General features: G+C 39.7%; 2 protein-coding genes across 5 annotated transcripts in view; one reads left to right on the top strand and one right to left on the bottom strand.

Annotated features, from left to right (window-relative positions):
* NLGN1 (neuroligin 1) overlaps positions 1-22,738 on the bottom strand; it is a gene marked incomplete at both ends in the record, with an annotated part of 670,466 nt that overhangs the window by 213,959 nt on the left and 433,769 nt on the right. The gene's annotated exons all lie outside the window — the stretch shown is intronic.
* LOC307097014 (lipoyl synthase, mitochondrial-like) lies at positions 15,912-16,778 on the top strand (the record flags this gene model as incomplete). Its single annotated transcript, XM_079766861.1, is given in 2 exon segments — positions 15,912-16,243; positions 16,245-16,778. Coding segments are annotated over 2 exon segments (861 nt in total). The 3' UTR covers positions 16,774-16,778.

Raw genomic sequence — 22,738 nt, 5'->3', positions numbered from 1 at the left:
ATATTAGTTATGAATCCATGAGGGCCTTTGGCCCTTGGATGCAGTGTGTACAGTGGAATAAGAATGTGAGTTATGTTACCATAGCACAGCCAGGTTCCAGTGTCCAGCTCAGGCACTTGCGTGCTATGTTTATTCAGCAAAGTTACTTAACTTCTCCGTGCCTCAGTTCTTTCCCATCAATTTATAATAGCATCAACTTATGGAGTTATTTTTTTTAATTAGAAATAATGCCTTGGCTAGTGTGGCTCAATCTGTTGGGCATCACCCTGTGCACTGAAGAGTTGCCAGTTCAATTCCTGGTCAAGGCACATGCCCAGGTTGTGGGATCCATCCCTAGTAAGGGGTATGCAGGAGGCAGCCAATCAATATTTCGCTCTCACATCAATGTTTTTCTCTCTCCTCTCCCTTCTTCTCTTTAAAAAGCAATATTGTTTGTAAAATTAAAAATAATAATCCATATAGAGCTTCTTGCATAGAGCTTGCCCTTAAGGATTCACATTAGGTGGTGATGGTACATGCCTTGATTCTAATATTTAAAGAAGTCATGGATGTTCATTTTCACCAAGAAGAGTCTTAATAACTGTAATAAATGCCTATCAGCTTAAAGAGGAGGTATGGTTTTCTCAAGATTTTTTCAGAGAGGTTAATTTCATTTAGTTTAATACACTATTTGACAAAGTAAATATTTTATATCATGCCCACCAATTTGATTATGTAAGTCCCCCCAATTCCTTCATTTATAGTAGTTCCATCTTAAGCAATTACATCTCATTGGCACTGAGGATACTGTTATATGGAATTCTAATATACCATCCTTTCCATGCAAATTTGCCTTTGGGCCGTGATAACCCATGGCTCTATTTCATAGCCTACATCAATGCTGGGGACAGTGATCCCTTTACTATAGCTAAGTTGCCCAGGAAGAAATACTGGATTGAACCATTTACCCTGTCAGGCTCTCAGCCATAGGCTCTGGGGCCCAAGCAGTACAATGGCTGGCAGCTTTGACAGTGGGCACAGATGGAAAATAATGGAGGTGCCCAATTATCACCAGGCACATCATGGAAGCTCAGAAAAGTATTAAACAGCAACAGGAAGCCGTTCATACTCTCTGTACATACAGATGTTATACACATTTGTGAATATATTTGTAGATCAGATTACTCACATTTCATCCCCAAACCCACAGGGTTGAAGGTAAAAGACGTGGCATTTGCTTTAGAAGTTCTCAATATCTTGCATAAGGACATGTGTAACCTTTGGCAATATAAGTTATCTTTAGATAAGGAGGTATCAGAAAAATTATTACTTTATCTATTTCTGCTTTAAAATTTCCTGCTTTAAAAATATAAAAAAATGGTATTGATTACTGTAAGAAATAAAGTATTTTCAAAGTAATCATATAAAGCACATGACTAATTCTAAACCATCCTTCCATGTGTTGGTAGAGACAAGGCAGGTGAAATTAAAGGATATATTAATATTTTTATTAATATTTAAAATATATGAAAGTGATTTATAATGCAAATTCCTCCAGTTATATATATATTTTTTAATTGATTTCAGAGAGGAAGGGAGAGGGAGAAACAGAAGCATCAACTATGAGAGAGAATCATTGATCGGCTGCTTCCTGCATGCCACCTACTGGGGATCAAGCCCACAATCCAGGCATGTGTCCTTGACTGGAATCAAACTGTGATCTCCTGGTTCATAGGTTGACGCTCAACCACTGAGTCACACTGGCTGGGCCCTCAAGTAGTTTTTGATTCATTTTCATTTATTTATTTATGAATTCTTCAACAAATATACACCTACCAATTGTGTTTCAGGCATTTTGATGATCCCTGGGAAATGGCAAGAAAGAAGCAAGATGAAATACATAAAATCTCTCTATTTAGTGCTGCAACATGGCACTCCGAATGCTCTTTTCCCAAATCTGTGAAAATGAGATTCATTTGCAATGGGATGGGAACTGGGTCCAATTCATGCGCTTTTATCTAATTTAACTGAAACAGGTACTCTCCAGTAAAAAATGCTTTACTTTGCCATAAAATTTCATTACAGAATGTGTCAAAACGATGTACAAGCATATGGAGTTAAAGAAGTTAAGTTTTCATAATTCTAAAAAGTCAAATGTGAAAATAAAACCTGCCTCTCTGGCTTATTCCCCATGTACAGATTGCTTATTCATGAATAATGATATAAAAAGCTCTGAACTCATTCACTTGATAAAGGAGGCATAAAAAATACTGGTACATATATTCTTACCTGCCTTGTTACCACTTGCCATCTGTATTATTACTGCATTCTACAGTCACTTAACTGAAAAGGCAAAGAAATCATCTTAGCTGTAACTCCCTCAAAATCACCACCAATGCCCAGGGAGAATGCCAGTCTGAATCTTTTACTCTTCCTTCTATATCTGACTCCACAATATCTAGGACATCTCTTCAATATCTAAGACTATTTCATTTTATTGAGAGAGAAGTAGAAGGATGGATGTAGCAAATTAAAGGAAATTATTTACCCTTCCATCCCCCAGCAAGCAGAACTAGTTGTGTCATTATAACCAGGGAATTTAGCAGCGTCAGTTCCCTTGATTGCAGATGACTTCCTCTCCATAAGGGAAAGTCATCCTTTTTGATTGAGCTTTGGAGGAGATGCTAATGGAGAACTGAGGGGGTAAAAATGATCCCACCTAGCAAGTCAGATGAGCAGAATGAACTCTGGAAAGCAATAGTTGATAGATGTGGCAGCCAAATCCACACCATGACTGTTGTAGGATCAATGCTACTTTCAGCCAGAGATGGCTTCTGGTGGCAACAATAATATATATTGATTAGACAACTTTATGGAGGGTGATCCACTTGCCAAGCAACTCAAATCCACTTGCCAAGCAACTCATTTCTATGCCTTGTGTCTTGGTGGAAGGCTATCTATATAATAAAAGCCTAAGCAACCATTACAGCAGAAAGACCAGAATGACCAGTCGCTGATGTGCATTGACCACTAGGGGGCAGATGCTCAATGCAGGAGCTGCCCCCTGGTGGTAAGTGCACTCCCACAGAGGGAGCAATGCTTAGCCAGAAGCAGGTCTCTTGGCTGGCGAGCGCAGCAGTAGAGGCGGGAGCCTCTCCTGCCTCCACGGCAGCACTAAGGAGCAGCAAGCTGAGTGGTAAGGAGCAGTGAGCAGGCGGGTGGTAAGGACCGAGGGGTCCTGGACTGCGAGAGGGATATCCAACTGCCAGCTTAGGCCTGCTCTCTGCCTAAGCTGGCAGTCAGACATCCCCCGAGGGCTCCTGAACAGTGAGAGGGCACAGGTCGGGCTGAGGGACTTCCCCCCTCCAGAGCACAAATTTCATGTACCAAACCTCGAGTCTGTCTGTCTGTCTATCTATCTATCTATCTATCTATCTATCTATCTATCTATCTATCATCTATCTAAAAGCCTAAGCAACCGAACGACCGGTTGACTGGTCACTGTGATGTGCACTGACCACACAGGAGGCAGATGCTTAATGCAGGAGCTGCCCCCTGGTGGTTAGTGTGCTCCCACAGCCAACTTCCCATGGCCGGCCAACCTCCTGTGGTCCTTCCACCTGGTCCGCCAGTCCCAATCAGCCCTGATCATTGGGCAGGCCGAGGGACCCCACCTGTGCACAAATTTGTGCACCTGTCCTCTAGTATGTATATCCTATATAATAAAAGCCTAATATTCAAATTGTCCCCTCGACTGGGAGTTCGACTGGGAGTTCAACCACTCGGTATAACGTATGCTGACCACCAGGAGGCGGTGCGGAACATGGTGGGTGTCGGCGACATGGCACTGGCAGCAGGAGGCAGTGGAGGTGCTGCTGGCCCCGATGGGCCCCGATGAGAGTGGGACTGCAGAGGGATGGTGGAGCAGGTGAGCGGGCAGCACCAGGCCAAGACAGATGTGAGTGGGGGCCTGATCGCCCCGCAGACAGCGATAAGCTGAGGCAGTGGAGGGTGGGGTTGCCACCCGACTCCCAGGTGTTGAGGGAGAAAGGGCAAATAGCAATATTAAAATATTTCTTCAAATTACTTTCCTTTCAATGTGCACAAATCAGTGCACCAGGCCACTAGTGTGTGTGTGTGTGTGTGTGTGTGTGTGTGTATTAGAGGCCCAGTGAATGAAATTTATGCACTTGTAGGGTCTCTCAGCCTAGATTGCAAAAGGGCTCAGGCCAGGCCAAGGGACCCCGCTGGTGCATGATTGAGGCTGAGGAGGGACACGGGAGGTTGGCCAGCCAGGGAAGGACTGTGGGAAGGCTCCAGGGTGTGTCCAGCCCATCATGCTCAGTCCAAATCGGCTGGACCCCAGCAGCAAGCTAACCTACCGGTCAGAGCATCTGCCTCCTGATGGTCAGTGCACATCATAGTGAGCGGTTGAGTGTCCTTAGCATATCATTAGCATATTACACTTTGATTGGTTGAATGGCCAACTGGACGACCGGACACTTAGCATATTAGGCTTATATATATCCAACCAGTAGGTTAGCTTGCTGCTGGGGTCCGGCTGATCAGGACTGAGCAAGATGGGCCAGACACGTCCTGGAGCCCTCCTGCGGTCCCTATCCAGCTGGCCAACCTCCCACATCCCTCCCTGGCCCCAATCCTGCACCAGTGGGGTCCCTCGGCCTGGCCTGCGCCCTCTCACAATCCAGGCTGAGTGACCGCCACTGCCCCGAGTGCACAAATTTAGTGCACCGGGCCCCTCTAGTATATATATATATTTATACTTTCAAACACCCAGACCTAGGGCTATGGGATGCCAAAGAGTCCTGCTGCCAAATTAAAGCTCATCAGCAAGTCCACAGGTGCTGATTTCTGTTTCTGCTAAGCATTGCAGCATAATGTCTAATAACCCGGAATTGTCCCCTTCCCCCACAAAAAAACAGTGCCCTGACAGATCAATGCCTCTAAATTTTGTTGTGATACAAAACACCTAAATTATGACTTATTTCTCTTCTCCTCTAATTACAATTTACAGCCAATTTGAAACCAATTAAGTTCCTGGTGTTTTTTTTCTCCCAGTCTGCCACTAATAGGCCCTAAATTACAAGAATATACGAAGCTGTGGCACATCAATCTACAGTCACAATACTTGTAGTAGAGTTGTCATAAAATTACAGAAGGATAACGAAATGATTGGATGTAATTAGGTGAGAGGAAAATAGGACCCAACTCAAAATGTCAGTCAGCAAGTAATTAATCCTAATATAGAAAAATGTAAAAAAAGTATATATGTAACTTAAAAGTCACATTATTTTAAAAAAACTGTATTCCCCAAGGCAATGAAAGCATCAAAAAATAAATTAGAAGTCCTTTATTATTAATTTGATCAAGTTCATGTTTATCATAATAAGTGACAAAGCTTCTCAATTTATTAAAATTGCCTGAAAGGAGAATGGTTTTCTTAAGTCTGAAATACAACATTTGAGCTTTTTTGCAAATGACATACGGAAATGTAATGTTTAATTAAATGCTTTATTACAGGAAGATAAAAACAAATGACCATTCTCTCTGTGAGGAGTGACTATAAAAAAGGTTTTCAAGCCCTAGCCGGTTTGGCTCAGTGGATAGAGTGTCAGCCTGTGGACTGAAGGGTCCAGGGTTTGATTCCAGTCAAGGGCACATGCCCGGGTTGTGGGCTCGATCCCCAGTGGGGGCCATGCAGTAAGCAGCCAATCAATGATTCTCTCCCATCATTGATGTTTCTATCTCTCTCTCCCTCTTCCTTCCTCTCTGAAATCAATTAAACATATTTAAAAAGAATAAAAATGGTCTTCAAGAATTATGTGGTGAGAACTTTGAATTCTTCTCTGTGCTGATAGTAAAACCCGGTCCAATAAAAGATGTTACATTTACTACTTTTAAGAAAATTATAACACTGAGTTAGTAAAAAGAAAAACATCAGACTGTTTATTCAAACAACAGGTGAATGATAATTTTATATTACATATAATTCAATAAAAAGAAAAAAGTAATTATTTTCCAAGATGAAAAATATTAAAACAATTTTTCCAGTCTATCTTTGTTTTCAGTATAAACTGCTTTCAGAAGCCCAAGAACCTGATTTCAAAAAAAGAAAAATAAGCTATACTGCCATTATTAAGAAAACACATTTGAAAGAATGAAGCATAAAGTAGGGGAGAAATGGAGACATGAGGAATCACCCAATACAGTTACTATAACACTGCAAAATATCTAAAATGTATTTCTGGTTAGATAGGCTGTAAGATATGGTTAAGAGCTTGATTTCTGGGGATAGAGCTGTGCTCAGATTTCCTTAGGCAAATTACTTAATCCCTTTAAGCCTTAGCTTTCTCATCTTTAAAAAAGGATAATAATAGTATCTGCCTCATAGAGTTGTGAGGATTAAATACTAGAGGTAATGCATGTAAAACCGGAGCACACTACTTGATATAATCTGCTCTCAATACATGTTAGCACTTATTGAAAACACAATTTATACTTAGATCCTGTTCAGACAGATAGATGGGCTGCAAACTAATGCTAAAAGAGACAAACAAAACAAATTCAATGTCCTGTTTTATTGGATACTCATACCTGACATTAAGAATGTTCTGACTTTATTGATAAGATTAAGGGGGGAAATCAAGTATGGAAGGGATTATTGCTAACATTTACAGGGTGCTCCCAATGTGCCAACCATTGTTTTACCTGTTTTATATATGTTAAACCATTTTATTCTTAAAATCTGAAGACAGGTTCCATTGGTGCGTGCCCGGCCTCTCCACTAGCTGTTTGAGGGTGAGGATTATGTTTTAGGGGAAAGACAAAAGGTAGTACATGACGTTCAGTTGTTGCTTAGGAGTGCTGAACTGAACACATGAGTGAATCTTTCCAAAATGCCCCAAATCTTTCATGATTTCACAAATGCCCTGCTTTTCAGATTTCTCTCCACCTTTGTCCTCCAGATGCCTATCATTCTAGTCACATAAGACAAGTCAGTTTCTTTCTTAAAAAAAAATATATATATATATATTGATTTCAGAGAGGAAGGGAGAGGGAGAGAAACAGCAATGATGAGAGAGAATCTATGATCGTCCACCTCCTACACGCCCTCTACAAGGGAATTGCTCTGTTTGCAGTTGTAAATTCAAGGTGTTCATGGGAGGAGGTGAGTTCAGGATCTTTGTCCCCTGCCATCTCAAACCGGAAGCCTGTGTTGCTCCTTCCTAAGCCAGCCAACATCCTCTTCTTCCCAAGGCTACTTCCAATGTTGCTTCTTCAGTGAAATATTCTCCAGGTCCTTCAACCAGAATGAAGACAGTTCCACCCTACTTAATGCATTGAAATATATGCTATAATAAGAAATATGGCTATTTGCTAAAATGTGTTTAAGCTAATATGTTCACGGGTCCCAATAAACTTTGCCTCCTGGCTTTTTAAAGTGTTGGTGCTTATTTATGATAAGTTATGCATTTCAAGTACATCCCTTGCTAAATTAAAAAAAAATCATCAATTCTCTTAACTCTTTAATAAAGCCTCCAGAAGAAAAAAAATAATATTCTTTTGAGGAAAGCAGAAAAGTAGAACATGCTATCAACCCAGAATCATGTCAGAGTATGTCTTAAACACATATGTCTTTACAGATTGATGCACCGAGTAATTTGGTCCCTACCTAACACATGTCCTACCTTTGCCCCAGATTGCAATGACAATCTCATTTGTCACTTCCCACCTGGCACCTTCATAAACTGGTTCATAGAGGAGAAAGTCCAGGGACACCTCAAAATGAGTGTGAGGCTGCAAGTAAAAGGAGAAATTAACATCTTACTGAAGAATTGCTTGGTGTGAGCCTTGAGCTAAGTGGGAAAACAGACTATGTTACATGAATAACTAAATTTCTCCACAGAGAGGTAGGGGGCCTTTACGGGCACTGGAAAATCAAACAACACACATGTCTAGAGCTATCACTGTCCAACGCATAAATCTACATCTCTTTTTAATAGTATTGCACTGCATCTTTCCTCAGACAAACAGAAAATTAGACAGAGCAAAAGCATATGAGGCTTGTCTATGTGCCAGTGATATATTTGTCCCTCCTGGTTGGGTGGGGTAAATATATTAATGACACAAAGTCTAATTCCACAGTCTTTTTTGGGCTTTCACACAAGCTAATGTCATTTGCTCTCAAGAAACATCTTTTATTCGTTTGATCCCATTAGTTCTCCCCACACCCCTGAGTCCCATAATTACCCCTTTCCCTTAGTTTTCATGAGATGCCCTGGTTTATAAGCTTTTCAATCTCATTCACGTCCCTGAAGCATCCTCCAGGCGTCCATGTAGAGTTGATTGACATACATAAGGGTAAGAGAAAGTCAGAGCCATTCCAAACTGATTCTAAGAAGTCTGCCTCACAGCAGATTGCAAGAAACCTGCTACAGCAAATGCCAATTCACACAAAAAGCAAATGGGAGCCCTCCTTGGTGTGTGTGGCAGCTGCCAGCACACAGAGGTGAAATTGGAACGGCCTCATCAGTGAAACGTGGGGCTTGGCAACATATCAGGGGTGATGCACCAAATCTTCACTGAGCCTGTCTCTTCAACTTGGGCTAAGAGAGCCCACCTGGGACTCTTCACAAATGAGCATGATGGCATTGTGGGAGACACCCTGGAATGGGAGACCCATGGGGACTTAGGTGACCCACTCTGACTCCCTGAATCTCACGTTTAGCATTTTTTAAAAGTAAAATCTTATCTCTTAATGTGATAATTCCTGCAACTCCGATACATAAAACAAGTAAATCGGATTTGGTGTGGTAGAACTGGAGTAGGGGACTAGACCTCCTGCTTGGTCTCTTACCTCCTGCATTTGGCCAAGGGGGAAGTCTAAAGAACATCAGAATCTCACAGAAAATTCTTTGCAAACCATGGACTTGGTGATTTCACACACTCACCAAGTCCTAATCTCCAGTGAAATGCCCTTGCACTTTCACATATTTATACTGACATCCTTAGGAGCACTGTTGATGGCACCCCATGACAATGCTTTGCTGATTGTGGCCAAAGCTTTTTTTCCCATTATCTGACCTCTTAACCTAGTGCACTCCTCTCTGTTGCTGGAGTCATCATGCTCAACTGGCTAAAGAGACAGAAGTGACACGTCTTGCCCACAGAGCAATAGCTCTAGTACCCATTGCACCACGATAGCTTCCCTCCTGTGATTTTCAAATGTTCTTCAACATTCATGAGTTCAATCTAAAGATATTATCAGCTGGGAAAAGAAAAAGCTTTAAAGGAACCCTTGGTGAGAACAAGTCCAAGTGGTTGGTGCAGCATAGTTCCGAGGGCGGGAAGGCCTAAAGCACAATGTAATTAATTTCATTTTTTTAATCCAAAGCCTAGCTTACTTTTTAAGATAAATAATGCACTATTTTCTATCAGTTTATCATAAACTTTTTATCTGTGAAAAATACTTGTTCAATCTGGACGATAATCATACTAGGAATAAGAAAAATAAAAACGTAGAAGTTTCAGTGTACGAATTTTGCTGAATCGAATCTCTTTATTTCCATGGTTATCACTAGAAGCATCAGCTAAAAACATAACCCCAAAATGGTTTTCCTGGGCACTCCAAGTGTTTAACTCCCTAATACCAGTACCTGAGTAGTCTATAATAATGCCCATTCTTTTGCACTCTAGTCAGTTGAGTTCTAGAACTCTAGTGATGGTCTTTGAAATAAAATGCTATTCTGTCATGCAGCAGCACATGGAAGTATTGGTCATGTTTAGTATAAAATTCAGAACGTACACTTATCTGCATAACTCTTCCTGTCCCTTTTCATAGACACTACAAACGACCTCTAGTTTTTATTTTAAACTTTTTTCTTCTTATTTCTTAATATTGAACAGTAAACCTAAAATGCTCACTTTTTTCTCTTGCAAATATTTAACAGAGCGCAGCCTTCTTTCATCAGTCTTAACTCCCAAACAAACGTTGTATCCTCCTCTGTATCCCTTTATTCAGGATTCTCCTATCGGTATCTTTAGCCCTCAACATTAAACACCGTATTGATTATCTGGCTTCTTTCTCTCAGTATTCTTAAACAGTTCTCTTGTGTTGGCCCGGCACATCCATCATTCTGTATTCCTCTTTTATACATAATGAATAATTTTATTTACATAGTGTCCAGTTCCAAAGAATTAAAGCATTTTAGATTACTTTGGGGAAATGTGTGTAATCAATTCTGACAGCATCTTTGAGACAGGTGGAAGCAAAACACCATAATCCATTTTTACTAAGTAAGAAAGATGGCACTGGAGATAAGGGATTAGCCTTGGGCCGCACTGTCATTTTCCAATAGTTACAAATGACATTGGATCGCTGGCCAAGTTCGCTAGCCCTCTTTATATTCTTTCTTCCATTCCCATTGCGACCTCCCTAGTTCAGGCCACCTATACCCTTGTCATAACACTGAGACCTCCCATCCCAGAATTCTGCTCTACTTTGTTCTATCGTTACTGCCAGGTGTGTCTTCCTGAAGAACTTCCCTGATCATGCCACATATTAGCACAAAAACCTTCAATAGCTTCCTATCATCCAACAAATTAAATATAACTTTTCACATACCAGCATTCCGGGTCTCAATCTAACTTTCAAATACAACAATAACAACTGTCTTTGTATACTTCAGTACTCGACATGACTAACATAGTTATTAACTGTTCCCAAAATCTCACAGTTTCTCTCTTCCAAATGTTTGCCCATACTGTTTCAGATACTCTGAAGTACTTGTCCCCTCCTCTCTGCTTTAATCCTGGGTGATTATTTTGAATTTTTCTGCTTCCATGAATCTCACCATGGATCTGCTCCTTTTGCAAAGGAGCAGAATGCTGTGCTTGTCTTTTAAGATTTATGATAATCTAACTTATTGTTTGACTTTTTACTTATTTCACCACTTTTTATAGAATACCAAAAATTTTTAGAACAATAACTGTTTTTCTAGCATTAAAAAAAATCTTGTTACCTAGCATCTGTAATCCTATATAATAAAAAGCTAATATACAAATCGACCAAACAGTGGAACGACCAGTCGCTATGATGTGCACTGACCACCAGGGGGAAGGCACTCAATGCAGGAGCGGCCCCCTGGTGGTCAGGGCTCTCTTAAGGGAGCAGGCCTAAGTCATCAGTCAGACATCCCCCAAAGGCTCCCAGACTGCGAGAGGGCGCAGGCTGGGCTGAGGGACCCCCCACCCAAGTGTACCAATTGCGTGCACTAGGCCTCTAGTTACTTATATTATAAAAATTCATATGTATTTAATTTATATCCACTAACTATATTTTATCATATTTATTAATGTTTCTTATTCTCAAGTACTTTTTATTATGATTCATAAATAATCATTTATCATTATCCTCTTTAAATTCTTGAACTTTGTTTTTTCTATCACTTTTGTTGGTTCCTATTTAATCTCTTAATTTTGGCATTACTTATAGATTGGCACATCCACCTTTATGAATTGGTTCTTGCCTCTTCTACAGTCCCTCCAGAAGAAATGTTTTTCCTCATAACTCTAATTGGTGACACATGACACTAATCTGCAAATTTTATTTCAGCCCTGATTGGTTGCCTTTCCAACTATCTCCTTGAGTTTGTACCAGGATGTCAATTTACATATGACCAAACTCAGTATTTCCACCTGCTTTGCCAGCATTCACACCAGTGATTTTACCTCTTCTCTATTTTCCACACTCAGCTAAAATGTCTTTTCTAAACAATGCAATCTATCTAATCCTCTCAGTGTACAGGTAAGGAAATTAAAGCTTTGAAAGGGGAGGGGGGGTAATCAACCAAAGACCTTGTATGTCTATATGTATAATCCATGGACAAAGACAATAGAGTGTTAAAGGCCTGGGGGGGCAGTAGGGGGGCCAATGGGGGAAAAAGGGGGACATATGTAGTACTTTCAATAATAAAGAATTATTAAAAAAAACTAGAGGCCCACTGCACGAATTTATGCACGGGGGAGAGGGGGGGCTGCAAGAGGTTGGCTGCAGGCCCCAATCTAGTTGTGTAAATGTGCTGAGGTAGTGACAAGCAAAGACAACAGACAGAGTGCCCCAAAACAGCCTGAACACCAGCTACGCTCTGACGTGGAAATACAGCTCTACTTCACTGCCTGCGCTCGGGCCACCTCACTCTTCCTGGGGCAGAGTTGCTGACAGACAGACGGGTCATCTCTTCTACCTCAGCCACACATTTTCTTGGGGCTCCATCCCCAAGCATAATAGGTAGCTGACTTTGGCCAATGGTGGCACACCACTGTAGGAGTGCTAGCCAATCAGCGGTTGGGAGCCCAAAAAGTTGCAGGGCTGAGCTAGAAGTGGCTGACGGGGGCAGAAAGGCGAGCAACGCAGCACGGTGCAGTGGCAAAGGTAAGATGGCAGTGGTGCTTACTTTACATCTTTGCAGTTAGGTTATTGCCTTGTCCCTTCTGTCTCCTCTGAACTGCTACTCTGTCTCGATCAGCGTTGGGGCCACTTTCCTCCTACAGTCTTCCTGGACCCAGATTCTCCGGTGCCCGGAGCCTTAGCTGCATGGGAGGTTGACCGGCTGCTGGAGGTTGGCTGTGGGAGCACACTGACCACCAGGGGGAAGCTCCTGCATTGAGCGTCTTCCCCCTGGTGGTCAGTGCATGTCATAGCGACTGGTTGACAAGTCTTTCTGTCGTAATGGTCGCTTAGGCTTTTATATATATAGATATTGAAAGAACTGGTCTGAAATTATACAACACAACTGATCTCCAGATCAAATTAATATTAAACCAGCAGTCCATCTGAAAAGATTACTTTAAGATATAATCCTCTGATGTCTGTTGTGTTTATAGAAATGCCCCTGGGAATGTTGACTCTCTCTCATGTTCTCTTCTTGAGAATATATTCAAAAGGTTTATCTTCTTTCTGAGTACTAAGGATAGGGTTTCTTCTTGTACATATGCTTTATTTAGTTCTTCTAAATGACAAATTTGATCAGATTTTCTTTTTTTTTGCCTTCTAGAAAGCTCATACTATAGCTTTTTGCCCACCCATCACAATTGTTTAAACCTCAGAGCACCCATTTTGAACCCTAGTGTCCCTATTTGGTTTCAAATTGATTATTCCTAAAAAAAAAAAAAAAAAAAAAAAAAAAAAAAAAAAAAAAAAAAAGAAATTCCTGCATATAAATTTTGTCAACTATTTTTGTCTTAAAGAAATAACTTGTAAATTATATCTATTTTAGACTATCTAGAATATTTGGGGGGGTGATAAAACTATTTAATTATGCAAATAAAATAGTGATATACATAGAACTAGCTAAAAGTTTCTAGACTCCAGTAGTATACCATGTCCTTGCTGTTCCTTATACTTAATACTTTGCTATGTGTACTTGCGTGTGTGTGTTTAAGATTTATTCATTTTTCTTATCCCTCAGATCATATTGTAAAATTCCCAAGGATGAGAACTGTCTTAAAATTTTTTTTGCAGTTCTCTCAAGCAAATATAATGGTATGTTCATATGGTAGCCACTCAATAAATGGATTTGGATAATGCTCAATCTATAAATCCCATCTTAAAACATCTCACTTATATATAGAATTGTCTATCTGAACTTGGCTAACACTGTAATTCTTTACTTGATAGAATAGATATGCAACCTTAGGGTTTACTGCAAAATAAATTTCTGTTACTAGAATCTTGTCTTTTCTCTAACTTGGGGAAAATGAAGAAATGTGTGTTTAATAAATATATACTTATAATGCAGTCAGTGTTTAAAATCAGGGCAGAATATTGCTAATATTCTGTATATACATATTCAGAATATTAGCTATACAACCTCTGACCTAATGGCATCTCTTTTATTTAATATTAATTTTATTGTGAAAATAAAAATATTTAAAACTCTAGAAATCTCACCTATTAATCATTAATAACTTCTCTTAACAATTTCAAGATATATTTGTTTGTAATTCATCAAAACAAAACAAATGAAATATACTGTACAATTTTCATAGATATTTACTATTGGCTCCTGTAAAACTTGTTGGATGGATGATAAATAAAATTGGATAAATAAAATTAAGGAATGAGAGAGCAATTTCTTGCTTGCCAGTGGAATCCACCCTCTGATACTTCACAAACATGTAATTATACAACAGTTGTTTGATATTCACCTCAATTTTATAAAATAGGCAGCATGGGCATGGAGAGTTCCCTTATGGAATAGAGGTATAAATCTATATTTCCTAAGGTTTAATCCGTAGAAAACAGATACTTACAAAGTTGCATTAAGATTATTTTTATTCCGCCCTGCCTGCTTTGCTCAGTGGTTGAGCACCGACCTATGAACCAGGAGTTCAATTTCAGGTCAGGGCAGTTGCAAACTGGATCCCCAGTGCGGGGCATGCAGGAGGCAGCCAATCAATGATTCTCTCTCATCATTGATGTTTCTCTCTCTCTCTCTCTCTCTCTCCCTCCCTCTCTGAAATCAATAAAAGAATATTATTTTTATTCCATGTAAGCACAGAAAAAAGTATGTGTTGGTTTGAACATAGTAATGTGGCCTCAAACACGGAAACAAGAGGTAACTGGAGTCCAGTCAATGTCACATTGAGGGGATTGCGCCTGAAAGATCATGAGGAGATCCCCCCAGACATTCTGCACAACCCCATTTACCATGCACTGATATAGAGCTGCAAGAGGCATAAACACACAAAGGAAAGCAATGAATAAAGTCCGTTTGCTTCTATTAGAGGCTGTAGCGCTGCTCTTAATAAAGCTGAGATGAATGTTATTCCGTCTATGTTCAATTTTCCATTATTATTTAAAGAACAAAACTCTTGTATTAGAGTCCATTTGAGGAAATACTATTGTCATCTTTTTATATATAAAAGCAATTTCAAGTCACTGCTAAATTATATATAAGAAAATATACTACGGAGTTTCAATTTTTCACATGCTCTTGCAAAGGAATAGGAACAGTTCTTACCAATATGTTTGCAATAAATCTCTGTATATTGAGATAACACCTTTTTCTTTAGGTCATTGTTAAAACACTGTTAAAAGAGTATAATGACCCAAGCAAATAGTTTTACCCTAATATCCTTTTATCAAGTTTCCTGAAACTAAGCAAATCTGATTAACTCTTTGTTGTTGTTGTTGTTAATCCTCACCTGAGGCTATTTTTCCATTTGCTTTATAAAGAGTGGAAGGGAGAGGGAGAGACACAGAGAAAGAAACTCAGATGTGAGAGCTGCCTCCCCACAGGCCCTGGCCCTAGCGGGGATGGAGCCTGAAACTGAGATACACTGAGGTAAGTGCCCTGGACCAGAATGGAACCCAGGACCCTTCAGTCTGGGGGAAGATGTTCTATCCACTAAGCCAAACTGGCTCAATGGAATTATTATAGAAAATATTATAGAAATTATTTCAAAAGATGGAAAAGACTTCTTTGTTTCAGCTGACAAGAAAAAATAATTTTACAACCTGGCTTTCCAGGGATAGTTCGGGTAATATGTCCATAAATCCAGAGGCGATTCTTGATCTGTTTTTTGTTTTGTTTTGTTTTGTTTTCCCGGGAAATTTAGATCCAGGAACCCTGCTAGAAAACAAAACAGGGAGATATCTCTACGCTGTGGGGTAGTCGTCCCCGCCATGAGACCCCAAGTATTTGGAACATATTTATGCAGTCGAGTCAGAGCGGTAAGTTCCTTGCCAGATAAAAAAAAAGGAATTTTTACAGACTGGACCAGACCTTCGAGATTTTATATCTGGTGATCTTGCAGACAAGAGCACCTAGGATGAATATAAAGGAAACTTAAAACGCCAGAAAGGAGAAAGGTTAAGACTACCTCCATGGCTAAAGACAAAGATTCCCATGGGGAAAAATTACAATAAACTGAAAAATAGTTTGCGGAACTTAAATCTCCATACAGTGTGTGAGGAAGCTCGATGCCCCAATATTGGAGAGTGCTGGGGAGGTGGAAAATACGCCACTGCCACAGCCACGATCATGTTGATGGGCGACACCTGTACAAGAGGTTGCAGATTTTGCTCCGTTAAGACTGCAAGAAACCCGCCTCCAATAGACGCCAACGAGCCCTACAATACTGCCAAGGCAATTGCAGAGTGGGGTCTGGATTACGTTGTCCTGACATCTGTGGATCAAGATGATATGCCTGATGGAGGAGCTGAGCACTTTGCAAAGACTAGCATACCTAAAGGAAAGGAATCCAAAGATTCTTGTGGAATGTCTCACTCCTGATTTCCGAGGAGATCTTAAACCAATAGAAAAAGTCGCTCTGTCGGGTTTAGATGCATTTGCACACAACTTAGAAACAGTTCCAGAATTACAGAGTAAAGTTCATGATCCCAGGGCCAATTTCGACCAGTCTCTGCGTGTCCTGAAACATGCCAAGGAGATTCAGCCTGATGTTATTTCTAAAACGTCTATAATGTTGGGTTTAGGCGAGGATGATGAGCAAGTATATGCAACAATGAAATTACTCGGTGAGGCGGATGTGGATTGTTTGACTTTAGGACAGTATATGCAGCCCACAAAGCGCAGCCTCAAGGTTGAAGAATACATTACTCCTGAAAAGTTCAAATACTGGGAAAAGGTAGGAAACGAACTTGGATTTCATTATACTGCAAGTGGCCCTCTGGTGCGTTCTTCATATAAAGCAGGTGAATTTTTCCTGAAAAATTTAGTGGCTAAAAGAAAAACAAAAGCCTCCTAACACTTAACAAGACATTCAAGATCACAGGGATTTTTAGACCTTGATCCCATTTGCTAACAGAGGTGGAGGCAGAATGACTATGCTTCACTGGGTGAACCCTCATGTTTTGTTTTGAGAAAAATGTCAGTAAGCTGTGTATATTTAATTATAGAGATGTATTTGCCTTTTAGCATACCTTTTTTTTTTGTCCCAATAGACAATTGCTTGCTGTGATGTAATTATAAAACATCTTTGCAAGAGTTTACTGTTTTACAGAATAAGTAAAAATACATTGAAAAGTTCTAGGAAAATCTTAAGCCTCTGTTACTTATGCATCATTGACAAGTTGCATTCTGATAAATAACACACTATCATGAAGCAGTCAATATAGCTTGAGACTCTGATCAGACTACTTATAATAAGATATGTTCTTTACGTAACAGTATAACATCTTTGGAATGATTTAGAAAGGATTAAGAGTTTGAGTGTTGATTTTTACATTGGCTATATTGTAAAATATGTGGTGCAGATAGCCAATTCTGTTTGAATTTTAAAATATGTGAACTATTATTTTTAATAAAAATAATGCATAACTTTGAAAAAAAAACTTGGCTTTCCATACTTACTCTCTGCTACACTATTTCTAATCACATTAGTAAGTAGATTTATTCAAATACTGCCAGTACAACTGAAAGGGTAAAAACATACTCATTAAAGACATCAAGATACCATTTAAAGAAATATTGTTTTGAAATTTATATTTTTTATTGGTTAGAGAGAGAAACATTGATTTGTTGGTCCACTTATTTATGCATTTATTGGTTGATTCTGACTCATGGGATCAAACCCACAACTGTAGCATATTGGGAGGGTGTTCTAACCAACTGAGCTACCTGGCCAAGGCAGAAACATATATTTTCTCAGGTATCTTGTAGGTTCTAAGCTATGCCTACTTCTAAGCTAATGTTAAATCACTTTTTACCAGGTAAAATATATGATCTCCATTATGGAGCAATATATCACACTGGTTAAGAGAACAGTTTGAAAACTCAGACCTGTGGTTAAGTTTTAATTTGTCACTTACAAACTGTGTGACTTAGGCAAATTATTTCAATCACTCTAAGTTTGTTTCCTCATTTCTAAGTGGGCATAATAAGATGTTTATTTAATAGAATTTATTTGAAAGTTAAATGCAATAATCTATGCTAAAAAACTTACTACAGTGACTATTAATTTTTGGCTCTTTTTATTAGTACTATTTTTAATTAGCCATAGGTTTTGGGGGAATGAACATGAATGGCCTTTTTCAGTCACGTGTGAGTTTGGAATTTTGTTTCATGGCCTACTAGATCTGAAATCTTGGGTAAATTGTTTGAAAGTTGCTGAGAAGAACCAAAGCAACCAATAAAAGAAGAGTCTTTTCAGCTAAGCGTTCTAGAAAATTGAACATCCACATTAAAAAATAAACAACACCTACCTCACATCATGCACGATAATTAATTTAAACATTGACCCATCTGTAAAATCTAAAACACTAAAGATTTTAGATAAAAATACAGGAGAATATCTATGTGACTTGGAACTAGACAAAGGTTTCTTAGATCATATAAAAATAATTAAAAAAAGAAATTGATAAATTACAATTAAAATATTAATGCATCAAAAGATAGCATTAAGCCGAAACCGGTTTGGCTCAGTGGAAAAAGCATAGGCCTGCAGACTGAAAGGTCCCAGGTTCGATTCAGGTCAAGGGCATGTACCTTGGTTGCTGGCACATCCCCAGTAGGGGGTGTGCAAGAGGCAGCTAATCGATGTTTCTCTATCATCGATGTTTCTAACTCTCTATCCCTCTCTCTTCCTCTCTGTAATAAAATCAATAAAATATATTTTAAAAAAAAAGATACCATTAAGAAAATACATGGATCCCTGGCCAGTGTGACTCATGGTTAGATCATCAGCTTGCTCACTAAAGGGTACCAGGTTCGATTCCCAGCCAAGGGCATATATCTGGGTTGCAGATTTAATCCCTGGCCCCAGTCAGGGTGCATGGAGGAGGCAACCAATTGATGTGTCTCTCTTACATCAATGTTTCACTCTCTCTTCCCTCACTCCTTTCCACTCTTTCTGAAAATCAATGGAGGTTTAAAAATGGTGGTGGAGTAAGTGGATGCTATACTGACACACTCCCAGGACCCAACTGTAATTACAACTAAAATACAAAATAAACACAACCCCACCCTGAATAATCAGCTAAAGACTGGCTAGAGAGAACCCTGAAAACCAAGGACGGAAAGTGGAGACCTCATAGAGACTGGTAGGAAGGGTAGAGGTGCAAAAGGGCTGGCTGTGCTCCCACAGACAGCAGCTAAAGTTCTGTTGAGATATCTCAGCTGTGGAGGATTACCACTGAGAACTCTGGGGTATAATCCCCAAGCTGGCCACCCCCAGCAGAGAGCACCAGAACTGAGAAAGGCACTCACATAACATCTGGCTATGAAAAGCAGCAGGGTTGCTGTCTGTCAGGGAGAGATGGCTGGAAATGCAGGCACCTTCTTAAAAGGTCAATGAACGAAATTTCATATGCAGCCACTCACCTTGCATTCAGGCAGAGGGAGGGCAGAGTGGACTGGAGCTGAGTGAGCAAAAGCCAGGGTTGGGGGCTCTGGAGTTAGAGCTTGGATAGCAGTCACCCCAGTTTTCCTGTGCTGAGTCATTTCCTTAAGATTTGGAGGTCATCTTTCTCAGGTAGACTTTTGCTATCCAGGTGGTTTTTGCCTGGGGTGAAGACAATTGACCCACTCTATTGAAAAATCCTTTCCCCCAGGCTGTGGAGTTTCTGAGGCAGACTGGGAACAATTATCCTCCAGGCAGAAGCAATGGCCCCACCCTGTTAGAAAACATCTTGCCACACCTGTGGACAATTGTCTGAATCCAATCAGTCTGCAGGCAGAGGCAGGTCTCTAGTGGCTTTAAATCTTTGCCTGATCTAATTAGTCAGAAACAACATTTGACACTGTCCTGCACTAGAGATTGGGAGGCATAGCAGATATACCTAATAAATAGTCAAAGACCTAAACAGGCAGCCAAAATGAGGAGACAAAAAAAAGGCTACCGGAGTTTATCATCTCCAAGCCAGCATTGCAAGAAATGCTAAAGGGACTGCTATAATGAAAAGAAAACAGAGAGAGCAAAACCTAGTCATACAGAATTATAAATAAGTACCTACAATAATAACCTTAAATGTTATCTCTGATAAGAGTTTAATCTCCAAAATTTATAGGGAACTCATACAACTGAACAAAAGGAAGATAAACAATCCAATCAAAAAATGGGCAAAGGACCTAAATAGACACTTTTCAAAAGAAGACATACAGAAGGCCAAGAGACATATGAAAACATGCTCAAAATCACTAATCATCCAAGAGATGCAAATCAAAAAAACAATGAGGTACCATCTCACACCTGTCAGAATGGCTATCATCAACAAATCAACAAAAGATAAGTGCTGAAGAGGCTTCGGAGAAAAAGGAACCTTCTTGCACTGCTGGTGGGAATGCAAACTGGTGCAGCCACTGTGGAGAACAGTATGGCATTTCCTCAAAAAATTAAAAATGGAACTCCCATTTGGTCCAGTAATCCCACTTCTAGGAACATGTCCCAAGAAAACAGAAACAGCGATCAGAAAGGATATATGCACCCCTATGTTCATAGCAGCACAATTTACCATAGCTAAGATTTGGAAACAGCCTAAGTGCCCATCAGTAGATGAGTGGATTGGAAAACTATGGTACATCTACACAATGGAATATTACGTTGCTATAAAAAAGAAGGAATTCTTACCATTTGCAACAGTGTGGATGGAACTGGAGAGCATTATGCTAAGTGAAATAAACCAGTCAGAGAAAGGTAACTATCACATGATCTCACTCATTTGTAGAATGTAATGAACAACATAAACCGAGGAACCAAAGTAGAAACAGAGTCACTGAAGCATCAAACAGACTGTCCAACCTATGAGGGAAGGCAGGGGGTGAGGGGGTAAGAGATCAACCAAAGAACTTGTATGCATACATATGAGCAAAACCAATGGACAAAGACCCAGGTGGGGGGTGGGGGGCGAGGGCATGTGCTGGGGCATGGGGGCGGCCTGGGAGAGGTCAATGGGGAGAAAAAGGAGACTTATATAATACTTTAAACAATAAAGAATTTAAATTAAAAAAAAATCCTAGGAGAAACCTTAGGCAGCAAAATAACAGACATCTCTTGTAGCAATATGTTTATAGATTCATCTCCTAGGGCAAAGGAAACTAAGAAGAAAATAAATGGGACTACATGAAAATTAAAATCTTCTGAAAAGCAAAATAAACCATCAATAAAATTAAGAGAGAGCCAAGCAAAATAAACCATCAATAAAATTAAGAGAGAGCCCCCTGTATGGGAGAACATATTTGACAATGATACATCTGATAAAGGGTTACTATACAAAATATATAAGGAACTCATACAACTTAACAAAAGGAAGAGAAAAATCCAATTAAAAAATGGGCAAAGGACCTAAATTGACACTTCTCCAAAGTGGACATACAGATGGCCAAGAGATATATGAAAAAAATGATCAAAGTAACTGATCATCAGAGAGATGCAAATTAAAACTACAATGAGGTATCACCTCATACCTGTCAGAATGGCTACCATCAACAAATCAACAAATGATCAGTGCCTGTAAGGATGTAGAGAAAAGGGAACCCTAGTGTGCTGCTGGTGGGAATGCAGACTGGTGCAGCCATTATGGAAAGCAGTATGGAGTTTCTTCAAGAATCAAATATGGAAATTCCATTTGACCCAGTGATCCCACTTCTAGGATTATAGCCTATGAAACCAGAAATACCAATCAGAAAGAAAGTATGGACCCCTATTTTCATAGCAGCACAATTTATAAAAGCTAAGATCTGGAAACAGTCCAAGTGCCCATCAGCAGACAAGTGGATAAAAAAGCTATGGTACATTTATACCAGGGAATACTATGCAGCAGTAAAAAAGGGAGGTCTCTTACCCTTTGAGATAGCATGAAAGACCTGGAGAGTATTATGCTAAGTGAAATAAGCCAGTTAAAGAAAGACAAGTATCACATGATCTCACTCAGATGTGGAATCTAATGAACAAAATAAACTGATTATCAGAGTGGATCCAGAGGTATGGAAGCATGGAACAGACTGAGTAATCTCAGAGGGAAGGCATGGGAGGATGGGTGGGTGGGAAGTGATCAAACAAAGATCTTGTGTGGATATATGCATAATTCATGGACACACAATAGGGTGGTGAAGGACTGGGGTGGGAGGTAGGGGTGTGCTAGAAGGGGTTAATGGGAGAAAGGGGGGACATCTGTAAAACTTTCATCAATACATAGTAAATACATAGTAAAATAAGTGTAATAAAATGTTAATGATGGAATTCACATTGTTAAAAAATTAAAGCTTTCTGATGTTCTTTCATCTGGGAAAGGGGAAATTATAATTTCTACCTGAAGGAGTTTTCTAAAAATAAAATGAGACAATGATGACTCACGTATATGTTTTGAAAATATTTTTCCCCACTCTGTCGATTGCCTATTTATTTTCTCAATGGTGTCCTTTAATAAGCAGAAGTTTTATATTTTGATGTAGTTTATCAATTTTTCCGTTTATAATGAATGAATGAGGTGGCCAGTACAAAGTTGATCTTCAATAGGTGTTGGTTCCTTTATCCTTCACTTCAACTGCAATCCCCTAGTGGAGTCTGGAATCCATTCAGATTTCCCTGCCTAGCTTTTACTACTCATCTCTCCTGTACAAAGATGGCAATCACTTGCTCAGAGTTTCTTCTAATAGGTGTTCTTGACCTCTCCTAGTAACAGACTTATTTTTCCCTCACTCCCCTCACAACACACAGAGCTAATCAGAGGTAGATTCATAGTGGACATTTAGCCTTCCTCATCCCGGCCCCTTTT

The sequence above is a fragment of the Cnephaeus nilssonii genome (genome assembly GCF_951640355.1).
Source record: "Cnephaeus nilssonii genome assembly, chromosome: 3".
NCBI classification, from domain to species: domain Eukaryota; kingdom Metazoa; phylum Chordata; class Mammalia; order Chiroptera; family Vespertilionidae; genus Cnephaeus; species Cnephaeus nilssonii.
The sequence above is the reverse complement of the archived record's forward strand: the minus strand, read 5'-3'. Positions and strand labels throughout refer to the sequence as shown.